At 42.8% G+C, this 23,642-nt stretch overlaps 14 protein-coding genes across 14 annotated transcripts; 6 read left to right on the top strand and 8 right to left on the bottom strand.

Annotated features, from left to right (window-relative positions):
• Positions 1-540: 540 nt before the first annotated feature.
• On the bottom strand, positions 541-1,598 carry SS1G_08771 (hypothetical protein; the record flags this gene model as incomplete). The annotated part of the gene is made up of 5 exons (XM_001589957.1): positions 541-572; positions 636-1,148; positions 1,199-1,279; positions 1,335-1,485; positions 1,536-1,598. The coding sequence occupies 5 exons, from the start codon at positions 1,596-1,598 to the stop codon at positions 541-543; spliced, it is 840 nt and encodes a 279-aa protein (XP_001590007.1).
• Positions 1,599-2,480: 882 nt separating this feature from the next.
• Positions 2,481-2,714, top strand: SS1G_08770 (predicted protein; the record flags this gene model as incomplete). Its single annotated transcript, XM_001589956.1, has 1 exon — positions 2,481-2,714. One exon carries the CDS (start codon positions 2,481-2,483, stop codon positions 2,712-2,714), a length of 234 nt encoding a protein of 77 aa, XP_001590006.1.
• Positions 2,715-3,577: 863 nt separating this feature from the next.
• Positions 3,578-3,789, top strand: SS1G_08769 (predicted protein; the record flags this gene model as incomplete). The annotated part of the gene is made up of 2 exons (XM_001589955.1): positions 3,578-3,670; positions 3,742-3,789. 2 exons carry the CDS (start codon positions 3,578-3,580, stop codon positions 3,787-3,789), a joined length of 141 nt encoding a protein of 46 aa, XP_001590005.1.
• Positions 3,790-5,030: 1,241 nt separating this feature from the next.
• SS1G_08768 (predicted protein) lies at positions 5,031-5,867 on the bottom strand (the record flags this gene model as incomplete). The annotated part of the gene is made up of 3 exons (XM_001589954.1): positions 5,031-5,348; positions 5,396-5,785; positions 5,853-5,867. 3 exons carry the CDS (start codon positions 5,865-5,867, stop codon positions 5,031-5,033), a joined length of 723 nt encoding a protein of 240 aa, XP_001590004.1.
• Positions 5,868-6,727: 860 nt separating this feature from the next.
• On the top strand, positions 6,728-7,787 carry SS1G_08767 (hypothetical protein; the record flags this gene model as incomplete). The annotated part of the gene is made up of 4 exons (XM_001589953.1): positions 6,728-6,761; positions 6,811-6,845; positions 6,901-7,010; positions 7,319-7,787. 4 exons carry the CDS (start codon positions 6,728-6,730, stop codon positions 7,785-7,787), a joined length of 648 nt encoding a protein of 215 aa, XP_001590003.1.
• An 865-nt stretch (positions 7,788-8,652) lies between these two features.
• SS1G_08766 (predicted protein) lies at positions 8,653-9,207 on the bottom strand (the record flags this gene model as incomplete). Its single annotated transcript, XM_001589952.1, has 2 exons — positions 8,653-8,901; positions 9,190-9,207. 2 exons carry the CDS (start codon positions 9,205-9,207, stop codon positions 8,653-8,655), a joined length of 267 nt encoding a protein of 88 aa, XP_001590002.1.
• A 470-nt stretch (positions 9,208-9,677) lies between these two features.
• On the bottom strand, positions 9,678-10,588 carry SS1G_08765 (predicted protein; the record flags this gene model as incomplete). Its single annotated transcript, XM_001589951.1, has 3 exons — positions 9,678-9,739; positions 9,839-10,148; positions 10,556-10,588. 3 exons carry the CDS (start codon positions 10,586-10,588, stop codon positions 9,678-9,680), a joined length of 405 nt encoding a protein of 134 aa, XP_001590001.1.
• An 802-nt stretch (positions 10,589-11,390) lies between these two features.
• Positions 11,391-11,786, bottom strand: SS1G_08764 (hypothetical protein; the record flags this gene model as incomplete). Its single annotated transcript, XM_001589950.1, has 2 exons — positions 11,391-11,490; positions 11,689-11,786. 2 exons carry the CDS (start codon positions 11,784-11,786, stop codon positions 11,391-11,393), a joined length of 198 nt encoding a protein of 65 aa, XP_001590000.1.
• A 425-nt stretch (positions 11,787-12,211) lies between these two features.
• Positions 12,212-12,431, bottom strand: SS1G_08763 (hypothetical protein; the record flags this gene model as incomplete). Its single annotated transcript, XM_001589949.1, has 2 exons — positions 12,212-12,263; positions 12,391-12,431. The coding sequence occupies 2 exons, from the start codon at positions 12,429-12,431 to the stop codon at positions 12,212-12,214; spliced, it is 93 nt and encodes a 30-aa protein (XP_001589999.1).
• Positions 12,432-12,798: 367 nt separating this feature from the next.
• On the top strand, positions 12,799-13,212 carry SS1G_08762 (hypothetical protein; the record flags this gene model as incomplete). The annotated part of the gene is made up of 1 exon (XM_001589948.1): positions 12,799-13,212. One exon carries the CDS (start codon positions 12,799-12,801, stop codon positions 13,210-13,212), a length of 414 nt encoding a protein of 137 aa, XP_001589998.1.
• Positions 13,213-14,910: 1,698 nt separating this feature from the next.
• SS1G_08761 (hypothetical protein) lies at positions 14,911-17,565 on the top strand (the record flags this gene model as incomplete). The annotated part of the gene is made up of 1 exon (XM_001589947.1): positions 14,911-17,565. The coding sequence occupies one exon, from the start codon at positions 14,911-14,913 to the stop codon at positions 17,563-17,565; it is 2,655 nt and encodes an 884-aa protein (XP_001589997.1).
• Positions 17,566-18,512: 947 nt separating this feature from the next.
• SS1G_08760 (hypothetical protein) lies at positions 18,513-18,965 on the bottom strand (the record flags this gene model as incomplete). Its single annotated transcript, XM_001589946.1, has 2 exons — positions 18,513-18,860; positions 18,927-18,965. 2 exons carry the CDS (start codon positions 18,963-18,965, stop codon positions 18,513-18,515), a joined length of 387 nt encoding a protein of 128 aa, XP_001589996.1.
• Positions 18,966-19,551: 586 nt separating this feature from the next.
• SS1G_08759 (hypothetical protein) lies at positions 19,552-20,548 on the top strand (the record flags this gene model as incomplete). Its single annotated transcript, XM_001589945.1, has 3 exons — positions 19,552-19,589; positions 19,655-19,766; positions 19,895-20,548. 3 exons carry the CDS (start codon positions 19,552-19,554, stop codon positions 20,546-20,548), a joined length of 804 nt encoding a protein of 267 aa, XP_001589995.1.
• A 1,054-nt stretch (positions 20,549-21,602) lies between these two features.
• SS1G_08758 (hypothetical protein) lies at positions 21,603-22,412 on the bottom strand (the record flags this gene model as incomplete). The annotated part of the gene is made up of 1 exon (XM_001589944.1): positions 21,603-22,412. The coding sequence occupies one exon, from the start codon at positions 22,410-22,412 to the stop codon at positions 21,603-21,605; it is 810 nt and encodes a 269-aa protein (XP_001589994.1).
• Positions 22,413-23,642: the final 1,230 nt, after the last annotated feature.

The raw sequence follows: 23,642 nt of genomic DNA, 5'->3' as shown, positions 1-23,642 counted from the left end.
ATTAATGTGAAATTTCATCAGGATAAACGGGACATTCGGATAGCAATGCTTCTATGATCGCCCATCTTATCCCATGGCGATGTCCTCGACTGTAGGAATATCCCAGAAACTTAGTCCTAGCAACTTTGCTAATGTGGGTGTGGGCACACGAACTGAACCATCATCCCCTCCAGGCTAGACGATTGCACCTTTTCCTTTTCACCAATCGAACAAGACAATTCCGAAGAAAAACGAATGGAAAAATTCACTTATCATCCTTTCAAAGAAGAATTTTTGGACTTTCCATACTTCAGGAATCGAACTTTTTAAGAATCTTCAATCTTTGAATTATCCAGCCAATATTGAAACCGGTATAGATATCCTTAGGCTCAAAGAGTGGTGATAACGAGATATTGCAAGATTGCGGTTTGCAATAAGTTAAGAACAATTTCCTTCCTGTGCTGTCTTGGAGGAAGAATATGTATATTGTCATTTGTCAGATGATAATTATTGAAAAATGACCAAAGTCTAATGTATTCTTTGATTCGCTCAGCCCCCATCCTAGATTTTCGAAGTTCTATTCTTAGATTTTGCTGCAAATTCATATTAGCCCAATGCCAGCCAGCATCAATACAAAAGTAAACTCGATAGCTCACCTTCCATTTCCTTCCTCTTAGCCTGAAATCTTGCATTGGGTGCTCCATCAACAAATCTTTCAGCCAGTGCATCGATCGAGTTATACACTGCTAATATTCTTGAATCTCTTAATGGCAAATTTTGCAGCCTCTTTGCCTCCATCATACTTTTACCATCATTAATATCTAACAAACCTTCTAGATATTCAGTGACCTTCTCTCCGAACCCTTCCTTTTCAAAAATCCGATTAGCAATGCCAAATGATAATATCTCATCAGCGTTAAGTTTCCTTCCAAACATGAGGAACTCATTAGCACGGTGAACACCCATGGATTGGGTTAGTGAGATAGCTGAGCCACATTCCGGAACCAAACCTAGCGCTGAAAATGGAATTTCGAGGTAAGTTGACGTAGAGGCGATGACTATATCAGCTACTCCAGGGAACCATGCTGCGCCAGCTCCAACCGCCGGACCATTCATGGCGAGAATGAACACTTTGGTGTGATCAATTATCGAACGCATAAGTTCGAGAGCTAGACTGTTAGGCTTTTACGGTCGACCTTGAAGCGGAGGAAGTGCTTACCAAGGGTAAATCTGGAGAGATATGCAATTTTCTTTTCCGCAGCGCTAGCATATTTTGCCTCAGAAACTGGTCCACCATTCTCTAGGTATCACATGTCAGTACGTTCGTAGTCTAAGAGTTGGAGTGAAATACGCACGTCTCACGTCCGCACCCGCACAAAAGAATCTTCCTTCACCGGTCAAGACGGTAAAGACAGTGTCGGGATGCTCATTTAGTTCCCGGAGAGCAGCAATTGTTTCTGGAAGTAGAGTTCCTCCAAAGGAGTTTAGAGCTTGGGGACGATTGAACTAATTGTATATTAGCGACATTTGATGCCATATTTGTATAGCTATATAACCTTGATGATACCAATCCGGTTTTTGATCGTGACGATGATATCTTTATAGTTGTTCTTAGACATGATGATTACTGCTAGGTAACTCGTTGATTGGCTACGCTGGTGATCTCAATCAATAAATCGTTTTGGTGTCCTAGGATACACAGAAGAGGTATAAATTTCACTATCGACGAAGTTCACAGTATTTTGAAGGAATGTATATGACCCTCAGCAGAAAGTCGGTTTGAAAATGAAGGAAAGGAGGTTGGACAATACGGAGTTGCTTACTTTCCGATGATCTCCCAAACCCCTGTTCAAACGTGGGGAAAGCCAGCTTCCGAGGTATCTCTCCCATACCAAGTGCCAATAGCCGAGATGTGTATGTCATTCGTTCAAGATACTCTGTACTTGCCTGACCTAGATCAAATAAGTATCGATATGAGAATTGGGAGGGCACTGGAGGTAAGCAATATAAAAATATGAAAAATCTTTGATTAGTTGAAAAGCTCGTCTTAGATACCCGAATTGTGGCGCAGTGTGGCGCAGTGTGCGTACTACATAGTTGCATCACAGGTAGTCACGGTAGTGTACTAAATGATATTGAAGACTATGCAGAGATAATCTGAGGAGGGGATAGTAGGATTGTTGAGCGGATAATTCCTTATTCACGCTTTTGTGGTAAAAGTCCCAATCGCCCGGGCCATTGCACGTGATATTCTAGAAATCCACCTTGCTTTAGAACGACGACGAGCCAATTGACATTTGAGCTCTGCAATCGAAACGCAAAAAGGATATTTAACTTCCATTCAACGATATAAGGTTATCGGGGACAGTCACAGGGAATATTTCATCCTCATGCACGGATTCCAGCTGCTAGTGCAGTATGCAGTTTCTCTAAACTCAAGGCCAGGGTATGCGGATTCGAGCTCTTGATGCTTGAAAGCCTTTGAATATCGAATTGCAAGAATGATTGACCCGTTGAATGGACCCATTGTTTCAAGTAAATTCAATCTTTTGCGTTCAGGAGGCCAAAAGTTGTCATGGTTAGACTACCTCGAACTATTCAACGCCCTGCTGGTGGCATCGAATATCCGAATTCAGGTCAAGCAGTCATGTTGGAGAATCAATAATAAACGCTCAAGCTGTGACAAGTTCAATGGACTATGGCATACGACACAAGATGTGAAACGTACCACGTGAGGCTGAAGACTTCAACAGTTTACCATTCTCACGGCAGAAGGTTTGAAGCCCTGAGAAATAAAGCCATAAGCATATACAGTATAATTCCTTCTCCATTTATTCATCTTCCTAAATTCTCCATCACCTGTCTCAAGTAATATTCCTATCTTTAAAGATTATTTGTCATGGAAGGCGTCAAGTTCTGTCGGAAACCAAGTGGTCTTTTTGTTCCGACTCAACGGTTCGCCAGCACGCGAAGATGCCTTGTGGATTATTCTGGATATCGATTGCCAGCGAAAATCTCATTGATCAGCGCCGGCTCAGAAATTAGCAAATCTGGTAGGAAGGATCGAGAATGAAAAGGATCACTGGATTTGACTTGTAATCTCACCATAAGTCGACCAAGGGTAAGGCTAATCGTTAGGTTCCACATCCAAACTTGTTACCATATAAAAGGATTGATCTTGCTCCAACTTAATCCATATTTCTCAATCATAGACCAAATATACACAAATATCATCTATCATTCGATCGAACTATAAATACCTGAAACCAAATTTTTCACCTCTCATCGAATCCGACACGACATTTCAATTTCCCATCCGATACCCTCGTCATTGTCCTTATAATGGCAGTCACTTTCACACGCTTCATCAAACCCTCATCATCGCGAAATACGCCCCCTCGAGGTAGTGATATTCAGCAAGCAATTTCCTAAGAACTCGAAGAATGCTCTGGCAAAAGCTCTACGATATCGAAGGCCATCCAACACGAATTTCCGACACCCCATTTGTCAAGACAACCGTACAATCACCAACTACCAGCAGTTAATTAATTTTCGAGAAAGATGATCGGAATTTATGTCTAGATTAGAACTAGTTTGCATGGCTTGGCAAAAAAAAGAATGGCTCGAAACTTTTCCGAATAAAACTTATGGTTTACAAAAGGAGGAAATTCTCGCAATCCCAGCGATATCTGTAAGTAACATATCTTCACTCAAAATATTACATAAAAAACCAAACTAACATCACTATAGATTTCAACATAGCCTAATATCCTCGACCGGACTTTTCCAGAGCCAGACTCCAAGTTTTGAAGTACCTTCTCCCTCCCACGTTCCTCGAAGACCTTTTCCTGAACGGCCATGCCTATTTTGACTTTTTTCTGGCTAAATATTATCTCAAAGTTTAAGCCTTTTCCTTGCGAATCACAGTGACGATTGATTTTCAAAGTTATGGTATCAGAGGTTTTTGAGTGTAGGCACTTACTATGCTATGCATAGGCTGTACAGAAATAATCCGCAATCCGTGGATAATCCGCTCCACAAATAACTCATTCGTATTTTTCAATAATCTATCCTGCAAATGAACTACTCGCAGCTTATTCATCAGAGCAATAATCCGCTCCACGGAGCCCTGTTGCGCAGTTTAGGGCTAGGGCTCGGGATTGTATGGCATGATATTGATTAAACATCAAGGCAAAGATTCATACTTGTCCCGTGATCAAATTTGGGCTAGGACGAGATATGGTGGTTGAGTGGTGTACATACTTATAGTGGAGTATCTGTAATTACAGTATTTGGTGAATAAATAAAGATTTATTATATTTAGAGATTTAGCGTAATTACATCTTAAATTCTATTTCTAGGAGTAGATCAATAGATTGCGGGGAGTTTAACCATTCGAGATAAAAGTCATTAGTCAGTATGGTAATTATAGGTGCTTTGCTAATTTTTATGATCTTGATTATCCATATCCCTCTCAGACACTTAGTCACAAATGACATTGAGCTTTCCGTAGTTGATGCATACTCCTTCCCGTGATGAGTTGTGATATTTTTTTTTATAAATTCCGAACTCCATAGCATTAAATTTCAGATAAAGATTTTAGAATCCAGCCAAATATAGCGTCAGAATCGAGTTCTGTGAAATCCTCATCAAATGTATCTTTTTTTTTTTTAAAAAAAAAAAAAAGCAACGCCAATGGGTATCTAAACTGATATAACAATGATGATATAATGAAAATATGAAAATTGAGATCGAAATATGAGGGCCTGAGTTTTGAGAGACAGTTGTATATTTGAGTGTGAGAAAGTCGTGGTGGTGGAGAAGCTCAGACCCAGGATGCTCATTAAGAAGATTATGATATGGGAGTACTGGCTGTATAAAAGGTATGAGAGATTAGGCGGAAAAAATGCGGAAATGTAGACGCTTATGGATGCGACAATTCTCATTTACGATAAACATTGGTAGATGATTCGCGAGACTGAATGATGACCAGGCGAAATTCGAAGTACGGAAAAGGTTCCACATCGCATGGGAAGATGCTGAACATCAATTTAATCTTTCTCCTTTACTTTCTCACGCTTTGCTTCGTCGTTGACATCTTCCATCTCCTCATCCGAGACTTCCTCGTCGTCTTCACCCCAGTTCTCTGCGAATTGACTGTTTAAATATGCATCGTAACCACCGGATGCGCGAATTCTTGATGCTTCTATAGCTTGTACCATCCAGTCTGAATCGAATCTCCCGCAAGTTCCATCTGATTTAAAATCTGCCACTGTAGTTGAAACTTCATTTGCAGTCATCTGGTCGAAAGGATATGGTTCACCTTGGTCGACCATAGTTTTCTTTGCCACTGGATGGGTAAGAACAGCCTGGCGAATGTTAGCCAAAATTTGACACTAGTAATTGAAATATCTACCTTAATGTTTGCATTTCCTTTGAAGATAGGTGACTTGGAGTCAGATAGTAATTGGTCAACATCCGCATATTGGTCAGATTTTGACTTCTTGCGAGAACGGCCAGCTGCACCACCACGACGTCTCTTTGGCCCTCCTCCACGGAGGTGAGCCTTATCGGCTAATCTATCACCATGGAGATGAGGTGTTACCTCCTTGAGGGCTAGCTTCTCTTCTCCTTTATTGGAAGAAGCTTTTAGGATATGAGAATCTTGTCTAGTATCTGTGCGAGGGGTATTGAATGGCGTTGGGACGTCTGCTCTATTCGAACAGGAGGAAATCATGAAGTGAGGGCTAAGTGGCCTCTCAACAGGCAATTGTTCCCTCTCCCTGGTAGGAGCCAAGTTCATCCCCTCAATTAGACATTAGCTAAAGGTCCAGATCTTTGGCACGTGATAGGATGAATCAAATATTACTTACTTGCCGTGCTGCCATCTGGTATGGATCGGTCGGGCCAAGGATCCCAATAGCCTCGTTGTGAGTGGCTGACGAGGCTTTTGACACCGGGATTGGTGTCTCTACTGCCGCCGTCCGGGGATTGATTAGAGAATCCGCGGTCCCCAGAACAGGCGAGCTCAGTGGAGCTGCCGTCACTGGAGCAGTAGGTGCACTATTCACAGTCATTAGAGACAGGGTAAAAAACGGTCACGGGAAGGAGGTGAAAGACGGGTGAGATGGAGAGAAATATGAGAAAGAGGAAGAAAAAGTAATGATCCAGCAGATGATATAATAAAGATTCTCTCTCCAGGAACCAGAGTCACAAAGTCGTAAACAAAGGGGTTTCTTTCCTAGAAAGAAAGTGGATTCCCAAGAAGAATATAGTTTTTATGTGAAGTGAGAGTTGAGGAAAGCAAACACAAACTCACCAAAATGCTCTTTTGAGAACATGAATAATGTGAACTACCTATTATTAGAGTCTTATTCTCAAATAGTGCGTCATTGGTAGTCTTGTACCATAAGGAGTAGGATTATCATGTCGGTGTTCGGATAAACTTAGTCCCGACCAGGATCATGAAGATGCATTTACTTTGGAACAGCTTTCGAATTCATTTGAAGTGACATAAGACTTATTACTAGGAGGTAGTAATTTGAAGTAATCTATTTCTTTTGGACACTTCCACAAATTTGTCAATTTTACTTTTCTCAAGAATTATTTCACTCTGGTGTTCGAGGCACTGAATCAATACCTCCACAAGATCTGCGATACATGAATTAATATCATAAAATAACACGCTACAAGTTCGATAAACATACCACGAGAGCTTCAGATACAACTTCAGATACAAACAGTTAAGATGATTAGATCTACACAAATTGCCAGGCTGGATGGTATGCTTGTCTATTCATCCTCTGGACTACAGCTAATCTCACCATGTAGGCCTTATGTTATGCGCCTCAGTTGATGATGAGCAGGTGCGCAAGTTGTTCCTATGTTGATTGTTGCGAAACTGACTCATGTGCCTCCCAGACTGAATCTTCTCTGGCAGAGATCAAGTCGCAAGTCAAGATGGTTCTCCGAAAAATGAATCGAAATTCCGCCGAACAAGCCACTCTCGATAGTGGTCCATATACTATGCAGTACGTTCGAGAAACACAATATCCTTAAGTTGGGTTGGATGAATCGCATTTTTGGTTGGCTCTATAGCTCTTGCTGTGGGTTCAGCATGGGCTAGAACCATCAGGCCTTGCACACCAGATCTCATAAAGTGTAATGGCAAGGGACAATATGCAAGTGCAGGTTTGGACTTCTACTGAGATCTGAAAGTGATACACAAACAGCGAATTACCAAGTTTTTGCGCCGATGTATCTCCTGATCTTTCTTCAATGACCAGCGACTGGATTTCAAGCTTGGACATATCATCCATACCATTCTAACGTATCATAGTTACATGATTGCCAACGACATCGTTTTCCTCTGCATCTGCGAACGCTCATATCCACGGAAGCTTGCATTCACCTATCTCTCAGATCTTTGCACTGAATTCAACACCACATATCCAGCCACCCAAGTACACTCGCCGACTTTACGACCATATGCCTTTATGGATTTCGATACTTTCATTTCGCGGACGAAATCCACATATTCCGATACACGAGCAACTCAAAACCTTGACAAGCTCAATGATGAACTTCGAGATGTTACTAAAGTCATGACCAAGAACATCGAGGACTTGCTTTATAGAGGAGACAACCTAGAGCGTATGGGTGAGGTTAGCAGCAGACTGAGAGAAGATAGTAAGAAATATCGCAAAGCAGCGGTAAGAATCAATTGGGAGCTGATGTTGAAACAATATGGACCGATTGGTGGCCTTGGACTTTTCATGATCATCTTCATCTGGTGGAGATTCTTCTGATCTTTTGAGTGCTGGTTGATACAATCATGTAAAAATGGGGTTTAAAGAGGCGTTGATGACATATATGGAGGGAGTTTTCTGAAAATTTGCGGCGGCAGCTTTTGCTTCCATGTATAATGATTCCCAATAAATCGCAATTTTTCGTTATAAAAAAACTCGATTTGTCTTGATCAGCTAGCTCTGAAGGAGTTGTTTTATGGCTGGGATTATCTCACAAAAATTTTAGCAAAGAAACAAACTCTTGTACGATGGTATCGATGGCGGCGAGAAGCGGAAATTTGTTCTGCAGGTGCAGCAAGAACCTGCATGTCACTATTTTGGTAACAATGGTGAATCAAATAGGATTTTTGGACCTCTATCAACATATAGCACCCTCTCCATTCAACATATAACATAAAGCAGCCAGGATAGAGGTGACGTCCTCCCTCTAACGATGTGTTGAAAGATTATGAGATGAGGACAGAAACACTGGAGGGAAGAAATCTACTTTCAAGATGAGCCGACATCGCAATTGCGAAGGACAGTGGTATGCCGAGCAGATATTGGAATTTTTGACGAGGAAGAAGTCTCCACTGCATTGGAACGGGACAAGTGTCCCACCATCTATCCCAAAACCAAATCGCCCATGATTCCAATTAAGTGTACCATACTTTCGAAGCATTTGGGCTGCCAGTTCCAGTGCATGGCAAAATCACAACTAGCAAGGAAAAATTTAGTATCGATAAATGGTATAAAGAAATGTACATGCACTTGCTCATATGAGCTACAGTTTAGAATTCTGTATCAGAGATATGATATGTTAGAGTAACCACGGAGCTGAATATCGTATCGTATCGTCATTTCCCGCTGGCGAAGTTTCTTAAAGTTATGGGGAGGGGAGTCCTAGTCTCGCTCTAACCTCAGACTTAACCAAAAGCCCATAATGCAACAACATTTCCTCCAACATCTCTAAACCCATCAAATCTCTCTTCCCAATCCGTCCCATCTTTCCCATACTCCCCCCCCCCTCGCCTACCCTTCCCAAATCAAACATCCTTACTACCTTATAACTAGCCACAAACAATTTTTCCTGCATGCATCCAGGCCATTTCTCTTCCCAAATATGCTCGAGGCCCTAAACTGAAGAAATGAAGTGAGCTTAGTGTATCTTTAGTATATAGTGATTCGTGTAGAGGATGAGAGGATGGAAGCCAGTGCTGGGGATGGAATTTTTTGGAGTTGTGAAAATAGTGGGGGTTGTGGGAGAGGGTGAAATTCTAGTTTGGATGTGTGTCTAGGGGGGAGTGTGAGGATTAATTTTTGGGGATGGGGATGGAGATGAATGGGGTTTGTGTTGATTTCTGGAGGTAAAACTGGGAGAAGGGGAAGAACATGAAATGAAATTGAATATTCCTTTCAGTACATAATATCCATCAACCATAGCGCCAGGACTTAACAAGGCAACCCCGTATTATTCTGTGGAAGCCGTCGGAGTAATTCCTCCAAAACAGCACATAAATAATATTTGCAAGCTCTGGAACTCTGTCAGATTAGTTCTACAGCGCATTATTCATCTTACTTGAAGAGCCTAAATGCTGTAGAATTTTAACGAGGGAAATCAGAGGGAAGATTTGAAAAGTATGGTGATATTTCACTGGAAATTTTGAATGAGCTCTTGTATCTGTTGTGTGAGTGAACCTGTGTATGTGAGCTCAGATTGAGTTGCGGGAACTGCACTGTCGGCGGGTAGGATGTGATCACAGTAACCAGGGTGTTTGGTGTTTCCTGTGCGTGAGATTCGTCGCATTACGGATTTGCGGGTTGTTTTTACCATGGTCATGGAGGTGGAAGCTTGGTCAGGGGTATAAAGAGATATTAGAGGGTGTGAAGGAGGGGAAAACGCTTGAAGACCTAGATGACGGTGGCGAATGGGTTGAAAGCGAGGATTGCTTCTAGATGTACTGAGTCTTTTACTGTGTGTGGGAGTGGGACATTGGTGTCAGTTTCTGAAGTTAAATGAGAATACTGGCGTATGCATGCGAGGGAAATCTAGGGACTCGGGAGAGACGCACGGGTTTTCACTTGACTCGTCTTTTTGTTCCACGACAAATCTGTTGACAAGTCTATGGCTAGCCAATTAGTCCATTGCAAAATCCCTACACCTCCATCACGACTCCTAAATTCCTTCATCCTCTCAACAAAATATTCCATATGTTCATGAACCACGGGCTCCATAGCCCAAAGAGACCTCTTACTGCATGCCAGTGAAACTTTCCTTACAGCCTCACGATATTTCAGGGCGTCTGCTTCAAATATAACACCTCCCACATCCTCACCCCTGCTCTGAAAGTCCCTTTTTACGAATACTTCGAGCCTCTTCTCCTGGGGTCGATATATATCTAATTTTCTCACTAATATATGTATCTCCACAGAGTTCTTGAATATTCTTACCAGAGAAAACTTAAGGAGTCAAGAATACAAGCTCATTGGGAGCAATGCGTACGATATCTCTCTATATTTAAGTAGTATATCCTCGATGGCTTAGGGCTATCTTCCTGAAAGCCTGTTGTTTACTGTAAGCTTAATTTCTTTTCACAAGGAGGGATAGTTGACGGGGAGTTCTTTAGGTTAAATTGTATTTCATTAGTGATATGCATATCCATATATTTTGAGAAAGCTGCAATAGTCGGACCGAGGGAAATTTTGGCCACGGGGGTGAAAGAAAAGAAAATAGGGGAATATAAAAAACATCCGTAGATGCAAAACTAAAAGATTTCTATCAGATTCACGCTTTGAGTGAATACTTCATCATCTTTGGACATATCGGGAGACAGATGACTTCTGTGAAGGTTAACAGACTATACATTATAATCCGGTCCAGTGGGTTTATTTGTGTTGTTATTTTTTCTGTGTTGAAGTATATTGCGAGTAAGAGCAACGTCGATAACTAGCTATCATTACATTTTAATCACTAGAACCTCGAGATATCTGGGATGCTGCGCCGTACTCACAGTTGGTATCACATGTATGATGAGGGGTAGTGATCTGTTTGATTGAAACTAATCTGATTGGGAATAAATACTCTATCAAATGAAACTTTATACTCTCAGTCCTGAACCTTTGAATGAAAGAAAGCTTCCTGCTATCAACATAAAAAACTACGGGTAGCCAGGCAACGCGAACCACCACATATCATGTCGCCTGATCTAAGCTCCTTAGTTGCTCCCTCAGCCACAGCAACAATGGTACCCGCAAAGTAGCTTCCAATTAAAGTCTAGTAGACTAGGCCTCTTAGATAGGTATGTAAGAGAGGTGACTTCGTCTTCGATATTTTTGAAATCATCAAATACGGCCTGCGCTGAATCTCATATCACATTTTCTGTAATTGAAGTAGTTTTATTGATAGTTGGAGCTAGTAGATCAAGGCACGATCAGTTTTTACATGATAGTTCAGGCTCAAGTTCGATATCCGAAAGGGGATCCATTGAATCACTTATATGTCAACTTTGCTTGAAATTCTAATTGGTAGTGCACAGCAACCACAGCGTTATAGGTTCTCTACTTTTGTATATTTCGCAGGAGTCTGAAAGCACATGAGATAGGTAGGCTCATATTGCATCTTTCCTATACATATGTACATCGGCCACGATTGCAGGCTCTGATTGTTCTATCTGGTAGAAAAGCTTGCTCTCTTTCCGTCATTTGGAAGTTCTTGGGTAATATGCTGTCGGTATTAGCACATATCATGGGCCTGGGACATCGCATGCAATATTCGCAATAGAATTTGTTACTTTTTTCGAGTGGCACGGCACTTCCATGGCCATTTATATGGCATGGAGCTCAAGTTTACTTCTACTTCACCAAGCAGTCCAGCAACTACGTAACGGGCAAAGTTCGAATCGTCATCACTGGAGGTGCAAACCTTATTATGGATCCTAAGTGCTCCATACTTTGAGCTCCTTGAATATGCTTTCTCCAGATGGGCGCTCCCGAATGTGGGAAGCCAGTACCGAAAGTCATGCTCGTGGTTAGCTTATCGAAGCCGTAGTTCTGAAGATACTGAGTTCTGCTCCCAAGGATGAATATGATATTGAATGTCTCGAGAAACATGAACAGCCCAAGACAGTTGAGCCCAAGGGATCACATCGTAAGAACCCGAACTCTGGCCAAATATTGTGATATATCGACAAGTATTGACACTTCTAGGCCAAATAATGCTACTCAAACACAGCTTATTCGTGATTTTTATCCGAGAGCTAGTCTTGGTTTGGAAATTCCAGCCCACCGCGCCCAATCTTTCCAAATTGCATGTAGTTGGAAGCCTCGAAAGTAATGCAGACGGAGCGGAGGATGGTAGAGTCGCGTTTTTCCCGGTAATAAAGCGAGGGGTTTCCTAGCAAAAAAGTAGAATAGCTATTAATAAGCAATATTAAGTCGCCCGTTGGTCATACAGAGCAAACAGTTGGTAGTGCAGGAATCCACAAGTCGTCTTTGGCCCTACACAACTCTGCAATTCTATCAGATCTTCTATTCAAAAGTCTCGCCCCACGGAGCTAACTATTCATTACCAATTTGCAGGTTCCATCAAGGCCTGCAGCTCGGCCGGTGAAAGCCCTCAACCTACGGGTGGATATTGCTAAGGAGGAGGAGGTATGCGACTGCCATTATAGTAGTCCACAGCGGGCTAGCTAATGTAAATATGTGAGATACATCAAAAGTTGGAATCAGTTGTCATACAATATTAGCCTAAGGGAGTGTTTCCAGCTTCAGTTGCGGCAGTGCAAATAGATCGAGAGTAAATCCTAGTTCCGAATTTTCGTTCATGCTAACAATTGAGAGTAGTTCCTGAAAACATCTCAATTTGCGACACGACCTTGCGAATCCTACCGAGAGGCGCAAGACCCAAGGTAAAGGGGAACATACATCTGAATGATGTTTTCAAGGAAACACTTTAGACTTTTCATCTTCTTCTCTTCAGTCGTATCTACTATCGACGGCCTGGAGAGGCAAATTATTCGGCCGCCAATATGACATGGCTGGTCTGGCAGAGCATCGACGACAAAAAGAACTAGCTGCTTCAGTCATCCACATTGGGACAATTTATGGTGCTGGATATGCCTCTCAACTGGACCGTATAATCTACTCTAAACCTGCTTTTTGGTCAACAGCACTGATTCCAACGTTTGAACGCGACTTCTATCAGCTATTTGCAGAGGTAGTGACTCCTGATTCAGGTCATAAGAGCATAGAAATTCTCGACGGCACCTGCAAAGTCAGCGTCAATGATCAGGATCATCCAGTGCGGAAGTCGGAACCTTTCTTGAGTCAATTCATCAAGAACTACGACAGACTTTCATCAGCAGTGGGTGATGGCCAATCCAGGGTACCATTGAAGGCGCAACTAGCACATGCCCATGACCAAAACCAGACACATAGCATTGTTTAGGATACGTTTGTCCCTAAAATTTATGCGACATTCCAAAGCCATCATGGAACATATCAATTTCACCTCGAGTCTCGCCAGATTGATGAAGGGCAAGAAATGCATGAAGCCGTGGGAATTCCCCAAGTCAATCACAGATACAACATGGCTGGAGGTCATAAAATGCGGATTATGCTGTTGTCCCTGTCACCTGGAGAGCACTTCTTTGTTGCTGTTCTCCATCCACTCGTTGCGGCTTGCATGTCGTTCCAAAACTTACTGAAGGATTTTCCCGCTTTTATAGCTACTCAAGCATTAGGAAATCATCGCAATCCGTAAGTTTGCAGAATACTTGGAGAATCAGCACTCGGAAATTGTTGCAGGTGAATTCAAGAACGACTTGAAATTCTGGAAAACTGAATTTACTTCTCTTCCGCTGCCGCTACCATTTCTGACAATATCAAAAGCAATTTTGCGACCGATGGTAACAACTTATGAGAATATGGAAGCTGATATCACAATTGAATCGGAAATAAAGACAAAGATCCACGCAGTGTGTTGGTAGTATAGGATTATACCCTTCCACTTCTACCTTGCAGTGTTTAGGGCCCCGCTTCTACGTTTGCACCATTTGGTGATGGTGAAGACATTGTTATTGGTGTTGGAGATGGTAACAGAACGGAAGATGCGATGATGGATTTCATTGGGCCCTTCGTAAATCTCTTGCATTTTGCGCCTCCGTAGCCGTGCAGCAGCTAAGCCCTCCCGTTCAATGCAGACACGCGTGATAAAAAATTTGCAGCCCTGGCATGCCCGCAAAACCTTTTCCAAGTTCTTCTAACACACTGGTAAATCTTCTTCCCTAAGGCATAATGGAGAGTCAAACCATACTAGTAAGGCTCTTCCACTGCCCGTCCAGCTTAACAGTTGACGAAAAGTTGATGCTGTGCAGGAAAGTACAAACAGCTCTCCCCATCGAGGACTCACTGGGAGATGGCTCTAAAAGCCCCTCAGTAAGACTTGAAGAGTTCCTAGGTCGAAGCCCGTTGATAAGGCTTGGTGCATTATAGTGCTTATCCGTGTTTGTGGGACCATGGGCTAATTTATGCTGTGATGCGGTTTGTGAAAGCAAACCAAGCTCAAGTTAATGCTTGCAGTCAGATAATTGTGGCACAAAGGTCGTACATAGGATATAAGAGACGAGACAAAAGCTTTAAGCCTGTATTCCTTGATGATGAATCTATGAAGCAATATTGATGGTTGATAATTAATTGATAAATGACATTAAATAATAAATAATAAATATTAGATTTCATATCAAAGTTGACCCCTCATAAATGTTTCTCTATCAAAATTCCAAACCTTTTTATTGATGTCGGTACATACTTGGTGCATGCACGAATCGCCGCTAATCAGCCCTAAGCATAGTTAGCAGCCCCTTAGCAAATAAATGTAAAACATGCTAAACCTACTCCAGTTAAATTCTGCCACCGCCTTCCGAGGAAAAATATCCAAATAAATAACAAGCAAACACACACACCGCCATGTCTTTTGTCCACTTTGAACACAATTCAACCCAATCCAACTTAATTTTCTTCCCTTCCTCTCTCTTGGACCTTTCGCTGGGGGATTATACAGGGAAGTACGGGAAGGAAAGATTAAATTAATCAAAGGCAGGTACAGATAGGAGAAAGGAGAAAGGAGAAAAAGCAAAATCTTACGATGTTGACCCAAAAACCTCTAATTCTCTTTATTGACGCATATGATTCATTCTCGAATAATATCATTTCTTTACTTGAAACTTCCCTCACCGCCTCAGTACGAACGGTCAAAATCGATGATCCAATCCTATTAGCTTCTGATCAGGCATTGCACGAGGAATTGAGACATTATGTAGCGGTTGTATGCGGCCCGGGCCCTGGAAATCCGGAGACGGACAGTGATATCGGAATTATTAAGAAAATCTGGAGACTTGCCGATGAGGAGATGTTACCAGTGTTGGGGATCTGCTTAGGATTTCAAAAGTTGTGTTTGGAATTTGGGGGCCAAATTAAAAGATTAAAGGGCCCACAACATGGAATGATTAGAAAGGTCGTGCACGCAGGAGAGGTCCAAGCCGTCTCCGCCGTTGGAGAAAATGATTCAATATTTTGTGGGGTTGGCGAGATCACCGCTTCCTTGTATCAAAGTTTATGTGTGGACATAGGTCAAGACGAAATTCTAGATGAAGATTGGAACACATCGCGATGGGAGCCAACAGAAAAATCTCCCGACTTGATACCATTGGCTTGGGTTGAGAGTGCAGATCTAGAGGCTGAACATGCGAGAAGTTGCGGTGTGAAAGACAGCAGAGTTTTGGTCGGTGTACGACATGCGACGAAACCCTTTTGGGCAGTACAATATCATCCAGAGTCGGTCTGCACAAATGATACAAGCAAAGAAATCTTTATAAACTGGTTCAATCTGGCACAAGTTTGGAATAAAACTTTCAGAAAGACGAAGATCAATTACGACGGTATCATGCACGGTCAATCTGCTACACGAGTGAGCCTCCTCCAACAATTTGAGGCTTTACAAACAATGCCTGTATCGCCGGCTAGCGATGCCTCGATCGATAATATGAAGCCTAAAAATATGTACATTTCTCGAACGATTGATTTACCAAAGAATCTTTCGGTACCTGATATTGTGGAAGCCATACAAGACATGGGACGAGATCACATTCTGTTGGAATCTACTAACGCAGATGAAACTTCCGCAGGATCTGCAGACGTCAGGGGACGATATAGTATCATTGGCCTAGATATCGATGATTGTTTGAGGTTCGAATATCGTGTCGGCGATGAATACATTACCAAGATTCCGTCCTCATCTGGAGAGTATCTTGACACCAAGGAAGAGATCGACCTGAAGTCCTGTGGTGGAGTTTGGTCCTTCCTGGCACATCGTTTGGAGATTGCGCGTGTTACTGAAGGGAATGAGGAGTCACCATTCTGGGGAGGGTTTATGGGATACACGACTTACGAATTGGGCCTGGAAACTATCGATGTGAAAGTTGACAGAGCTAGCGCTCACGGTTATCGACCCGATCTTTGTTTTGCATGGGTCACTCGAAGTATAGTTGTCGACCATGTGAGGAAGGTTCTCTATCTTCAACAATTGGCCAGCCTTGGTGATAGCCAAAGCGATACTGCATGGATGGAAGCCGTTGCCCCGAGGCTTGAGAAGGCATCTCAACCAAAGTCCGTGAAAAGCACTCGTCAAACGCCTCTTCGACCAGGGGACCTCGTGTTATCCTGCGATCGCATAAAAGTATCTCGTCGAGAAAAGCGAGCTTGGTCACCAGTCCGCAGCCCTGCTTCCAAATTTGCCATGACCATTACTCAACCAACAGCCGATTCATACGAATCAAAAGTTCGTCGATGTCAGGATAAAATCGCCAGTGGCGACTCTTATGAGTTGTGTCTCACTGACCAAACCACCATCACTCGTCTCCGCAGCGACCCTCCTCACACATCAACCCACAACACCACCGAATCTATTCTTCTCTACAATAAGGCTCCAAGACCAGCTCCAGCCAAAGGCGCTTGGTCTCTGTACAAAAATCTTCGAGCACGTCAGCCCGCCCCTTTCGCTTCTTTCCTTCGTCTTGGCCCGGCGACACTAGTTTCTAGTTCTCCTGAACAATTTCTCAAGTGGGACAATCGTATCGGAAAATGTTCTCTTCGCCCAATGAAAGGGACGGTTCGTAAGAGCGACCAGGTTTCAACGCTTTCTGATGCCACCATACTTCTTAATGATCCAAAGGAAAAGGCCGAGAACCTCATGATTGTTGATCTTGTTCGTCATGATTTACACGGTGTCTGCGGGTCCGGCAATGTCTCTGTTCCAAGACTTATGGTAATTGAGGAATATGCATCAGTTTTCCAGATGATATCCGTTGTCGAAGGTTCTTACCCAAAATCGGCGTCTGATGATTTGTTGACGCACATGTCATCACTCACCATCAAGGATGACAAGAGAACAAAGTACACTGGACTCGACATATTAGCTGCCTCTCTCCCTCCAGGATCCATGACTGGTGCGCCCAAGAAACGCAGCTGTGAATTGTTACAAGACATTGAACACCACAAACCTCGTTCTTTATACTCCGGGGTTGTTGGTTACATAGACGTTGGCGGACGTGGTGACTTTAGCGTTACCATTAGGTCCATGTATCGATGGGATGACGAAGACGGCGTCATTGAAGCCGAAGAAAAAGACACGGAGAAATGGCACATCGGTGCAGGTGGTGCGGTTACAGCTCTTAGCACTCCTATTGGTGAAAGAGATGAGATGTTGACAAAGTTGAATGGAACACTTGGAGTATTTCGTTAAAAAAGATTTCTTACGACGCGAGTCGGTTTATGCATTTTGGGGGAAAGATTACACGGAGTTACTTACACGTGTTAAGAGGTTATGGAGTTTTTCTTGTTCGTTTTTTTCTTGGAATAATTTCTTACACAAACTTTCTGGACAAATTTCCGCTTCGAGATCTAGATTACTCAACGTATCTATCCGATAGAAACTGGGGCATTTTAACGATTTATGACTTTGAGACGGCGCTCTCACAATCGGGTATGGAGTGGGATGGAGACTAAGGGATTCGGAGTACATAGAATCTCATACGATGACATATTTTATTTATAGAAAGAAAAAAGCAAAGGTCCGCAAGGATTCACATACGTGTTTACATAGATAGAGACATTTCAACAGACTGGGAATACCACTTTACAATTTTTACGTATACATGGTTTGAAATTCATGGTTCTATCGATTGCGAGAATGTACCTATGCTAGAGTTTTTATGAAATAAGATGGCCGTCCTGTCCATCACTAACATGATTGGATAATCCTACATTGTACACTTGAGCTCTTTCCTAATTGCCTCCTCATTACCATAGCATCTTCTTCACACTTTTGAGCACGTGCTTATGACATTGCTTCATTCATTAATCATCCGCTTCTTCTTTCTCTGGTTTTAGAAAGATGCTCTAATGCTTGACATGCTCTGTGGTGTGAATTGAAGTGTGCATCTGCTCTCCCGACGGTCCTCGATGACTCATCGTCTTCATCGATGGCGCCATTCTACGCTCTGCCTTTCTTCGGTTCAGGAACCACAACTAAGATCTTCCCCATTTCTTGGTACAACCTATTGCACCTCTTTTCCCGCATCCACTTAACATCTTATATATCCATACACTGCCCTTCCACAATCCTTCCACCTCCCTATGCATTTCCCCTGGCTATTCAACACCTTCCCCGCCCCTTCTTCCCCCTTCCCCCTAAAACTCCGCCTCCTCCTGAAAGAACATCCCAAAACTAATCACCGTCCCATAAATCAGCACACCCCCAATAATACTCATAACCATCGCCGGCACCGTAATAATATGACTATGCGCCAACACGGCCGGTAGAGCCACACCCATCATACAGAGGAAACCCGTTGCGAAACGTCCCAAGTCTAGGATTCCCGATGATGAGGAGTCGGAGAAGTCATCGGGAGACGAGCAGCGAGAGGCGAGGAAATTGGGGAGGGGTGCCAGGATGAAGGTTAGGACTACGAGGAGGGGAAGGTATTGGTGGAAGAGGGCGCAGGAGAGGATTACTAGGAGGAAGCCGAGGGCGAGGACCTGGGGGGATTAGTTGGAGTTTCGTGGAGGATGATGGATTGAAGGTAAGGATAAGGGGGCCCTTACGAAGGAGAGGGAAATGATGGTTTTGAGGCCGGCGGCCATATTGAATAAGTAAGAAAGCGGCACGTTGGATAGATTGCGATTGTGTTTGATGGTTTATCGTGATATAGCCTGATTTATCGATCGCACTGTATCTATTGTGTTGCGCGCACTTCTGCTGTACGATTCTCTCTTATGATATTATCTCAGTTGATATCTCAATGGAAGGGGTGGATGAGAGACTTGTCGGTGAATGATAAAGTCGTTAAGCTTGTCGATAATGAGAGATGCGAAGTGCTAATCCAAACCGCCCAAGAGCTGACGTTTCCGAAGCACGCGCTTAATGTGTAGCTTCCTAGCCTTGTCAATCCACTTCTTAAAGCAGCGCTCTTCCCCTTCCCCCTCTGCAGTCAATTACTCTCTAAACTCTTGCCGCTCTGGAAGGTACCTAGTAAGCTACACCTCACTCAACCTTACAACAATTCGAGCTTCATCAGCGTGTCTGCCTCGCTTCCAATAAAAGCGTTCGTTCATACTACAATACAATAGAATTCACAATTTCCACCTACAAACAACGATCTTTGTTACTTTGAAGATACCCTGATATTTCCCTCTGCATACGAGCGGTTCAGCTTGTTTTCTATTCAAGATGTTCAGAAACAATTATGATAACGATTCTGTTACGTTGTAAGTTACAAGTGCTACTCTGGGAATGGAAATCGTAATTGAAGCTGATGAGGTTATGATAATAGCTCTCCGCAAGGTCGAATCTTTCAGGTCGAATATGCTTCTGAAGCTGTGAAGCAGGGTAGTGTTGTTGTGGGAATAGTTAGCAAGACTCATGCTGTTCTTGTAGCTTTAAAGGTTGGTTATGTTATATTTACTTTCTGTTACAACTACAAACAGAAGACTGCTCAATATGGCACTCTTAGTTTACCTTTATTTATATTATTGATCAATAAACATAAGCTAACAAATCTTTCTTCAAACAGAGAAACGCAGAAGAACTCTCCTCGTACCAAAAAAAAGTAATCGCCATCGATGAGCACGTTGGTCTCGCCCTCGCCGGTCTCGCCTCAGATGCTCGCGTCCTCTCCAACTTCATGAAAAACCAAACCCTCGCCTCACGCCTAACCTACGACCGAGCAATCCCCATCGAACGACTCGTCGCTTCAATCGGTGACCGTGCCCAAACCAATACTCAACATTACGGCAAACGACCATATGGAGTAGGACTCCTCGTCGCCGGCGTTGACGAAACCGGCCCTCATCTATTCGAATTCCAACCATCGGGTATGACGCAAGAAATGAACGCATGTGCAATTGGAGCGCGGAGTCAAATGGCAAGAACTTATCTAGAGAGACATTTGGAGGAGTTTCCAGAGTGTGGGAGAGAGGAATTGGTTAAGCATGGTTTAAGGGCGCTTAAGGAGAGTTTAGCTCAGGATAAGGAATTAACGGTTGAGAATACTAGTGTGGGAGTTGTAGGGTTGAAGCCAGAAGGCGCAAAACGTATTGAGGCTTTCAAGCTTTTTGATGGTCAGGATGTGAAGCAGTGGGTGGATTTGGTGGCTGATGGTGCAGAGGGTGCAGAGGGAGGGGAAGCGGAAGCAGAAGTAGCTGATACTATGGAAGTAGATGCTTGAATTACCTACTAATAAGGTCGATCAATGAGAATAGTATGGATTTATGACTTAGCTAATAGAAATGAGCTCGGAATAAATGAATGGATATTCATGATATCTATATGTGAGTCCCGTGGAAACTTGGCTAGAACGAGATAGATACCCTTTTCTTTTCTTTTTTTACTCTTATCCCTAGCTTTTCACCATGTAGTTTGAGTGTGTGAATGTTTGGTTTAGGGTTTTGCTTTTGGTTTTTATTATTTGGGATATAAGGTTAGGATATGAGGTTAAGATGTGAGAATTAGGATATGAGGTTAGGATATGAGGTTAGGATATAGAGTATAAAATCAAAGATATACTAGGTAATTTTACATTATAGGAAGTGGAATGTAAAGATAGGTATAGGTATACTAGGTAGGTATAGGTATTTCCTTGTCTCTATTTGATAGTTGACAAATACCTTCCACGCGTATTACAACATCCCCCTCCCCCTCCCAACCACAATTCCCACGACGATACTTTGGGAGTAATAAATCAAGTGGGTTTTCTTTCTGGTAGCGGATTTATATGTATCTATAGATAGATAGAGAGATAGATAGATAGATAGATATGAGTAAGATACAATACAATACAACATCACCCAACCCGAACCCGAGCAAATTTCATCATAATTAATAGGTACTTATTCTTTCTTGCACAATGGTAAGATTACCTATATTGAGAGGATTTATTCATGAAATAGATAGATAGATGTTTTTAACTTTTAATCGTCTAGTAATATATGTTGTAATCCATGCTAGTTGGCTGGCTATGCACTGCTAGAATCTATAATGTTAAGGGCATGTATGTATATTCTGCGTTCAGTTCAGTTCATGGTTCGGAATGTCCACCGCGCTGGGGTTTTTCATGAGATATGTGACGCCTTTGCGGATGATCGTGATTTGTTGAGTTGTTTTTTTTTTCGATATCCGCTCATTCGTAAGGTGTGATTGATGGTGATGGAACTGCAAATGTAAATGCAAGAATGTGCATCCATCCCATTCCGTCAATGAATAGATACAACCAGTGCATCTATCTATTCATTACCCCATTCCAACTTAAATCTTCCTTCGGTCAACTTATAGTCCCTCAATGCCTGAATTGCTCCCTCCGCCGTGCTACAATCAACCACGATATTCTTATTCGTTTCTCCTACGAATCCCGCCTCCACAGAATTCTTAATCCACGCCATTAATCCATCCCAATATCCTTCTACATTCAGAAGCACAACACCTCGAGTATGAATACCCAATTGATTCCAAGTCACCACTTCCATCAATTCCTCCAGCGTCCCATAACCACCTGATAACGCAATGAATCCGGACCCAGGACCCCCTGCCATCACTTCCTGCGCCATCCTTGCTTTTCGTGTATGCATATCTTTTACCACTGTAGTTTTCCCATAGATATTATATTCCGGCAAGCCATCACCATTTTCCGGAGTCCCGGTTCCATTTTCCCTACTGTGAATACTAGCTGCTTCGCTATCGGGGCCTCGCTCATATTTAACTAATGGAGCGGGAATGATTCCGTGTACGGAAGTGGGACCTGAGAGGGAAACTAGTGTTCGGGCTATTTCTCCCATCAGTCCGACGGTACCGCCTCCATAGACGAGGGATATGTTTTGTGATGCCATGTGTTCGGCTAGGGAACGCGCCATCGCCATGTGCGAGGGGCTGTTCCCTGGTGAGGCGCCGCAGAATACGCAGATTTTTGTGGGGGGTGGTGTGCTAGTTGAGGAGTTGGTAGTTTGTGCTAGGGGAGAGGACATTATTGGGTTTGTTGATTCGCGGAGGGAGGGAACGGGGGAGCCGGATGAGATGGGAGAGACGCCGCCGGAAGCCATTTTTGTTTTAGTTATTTAAGTTTGAGAGTGTGAAAGTGCTGATGGGTTTATGATGTTAGGGCAAAAAGAGATCTCGAGTCTTGAAAGTCTTGTTGTATAATGTGTTGTATGTTAAATGTTGTATGTTAAATGTTGTATGTTGTATGTGTTGTATCTGTTGTATACTTGAGATCTAGTCGACTACTTAAGTATAGAAGCTAGTGGTAAGAGTGGATTTATCTGCAGGTACCAAATGTTGTCTGATGACGAGGATGCTGAAAAAAGAAACGTGTAAGAAAGCGAAAGGTGGTTTTAAGAAAGGACTGTAATTTGCTTCAACTCGGTGACGGTAGTACGTTAGTGATTCAATCTCAATGAATTTATTTGGTGATTTATATATGATTGGGATGAGAAGTCTGGTAAAGTACCTACTTAGGTTAGATGTCATTGTATTTGTTGGGTATGATACATTCACCCCGCGGTTTGTGGGGTTGTTAGCGCAGTGTGATTGGTGTGTGGATGATCACAGGGGTCCAATTGAGCGGAGGTTATGTCATAGTGCTTATGTAAGGGGAACTACCTCACCGCGGTTGATATTTGAGGCCTGCGGAATATTACATCCCGAGTGAACTGCTGAATTCAGGGTTTCGTCGTAATCTCGATGAGAATGCATCTATCAAATGATCCGGACGTCAAAAATTCGATTGTACGCATGCCATCATGCTATGATCACGAACCCGCTTGCTACGCTTTAAATCCTCATCACCATCTCGAGCGCGTCCTTACCACAAGTGTGATAGCATATTGAGACTGAATACAAACCGTTACCTTATTTCGCTGTTCTAGATGGATTCGCCGTCACACACATTGGTATGGCCAAGTCCCCATTGAAGCACATCTTGGTTAAGTAGAGACACTTTCGCAACCGAGTCCTGCATCGTTTTGGAGCTGCACATTTTCTTTTGGTGACATTCATATTCAGAATATCATTTCCCCCTCTACAGAAACACAGCTTATCGTGGGTATTCATCTCTATCATAATTTGCCGTTTGAAAGGCCCATTCATTGTTCTTGTGGCAATGTCACAGAGGCCAACTTTCGAATTCAGCTGTTTTACATAGAGTATGGAATATAACATTAGATCATAACCTAATATACTTTTTTCGAGCCTCAACCAATAATCGTTGTATTAGTTACTCGGCTTCAGATTTCGCATCTTCCCTTGCTGTTGAAGGGCTAGTTGCGCATTGA

The sequence above is a fragment of the Sclerotinia sclerotiorum genome, genomic scaffold, assembly GCF_000146945.2.
Source record: "Sclerotinia sclerotiorum 1980 UF-70 scaffold_12 genomic scaffold, whole genome shotgun sequence".
Lineage (NCBI taxonomy): Eukaryota > Fungi > Ascomycota > Leotiomycetes > Helotiales > Sclerotiniaceae > Sclerotinia > Sclerotinia sclerotiorum.
The sequence above is the reverse complement of the archived record's forward strand: the minus strand, read 5'-3'. Positions and strand labels throughout refer to the sequence as shown.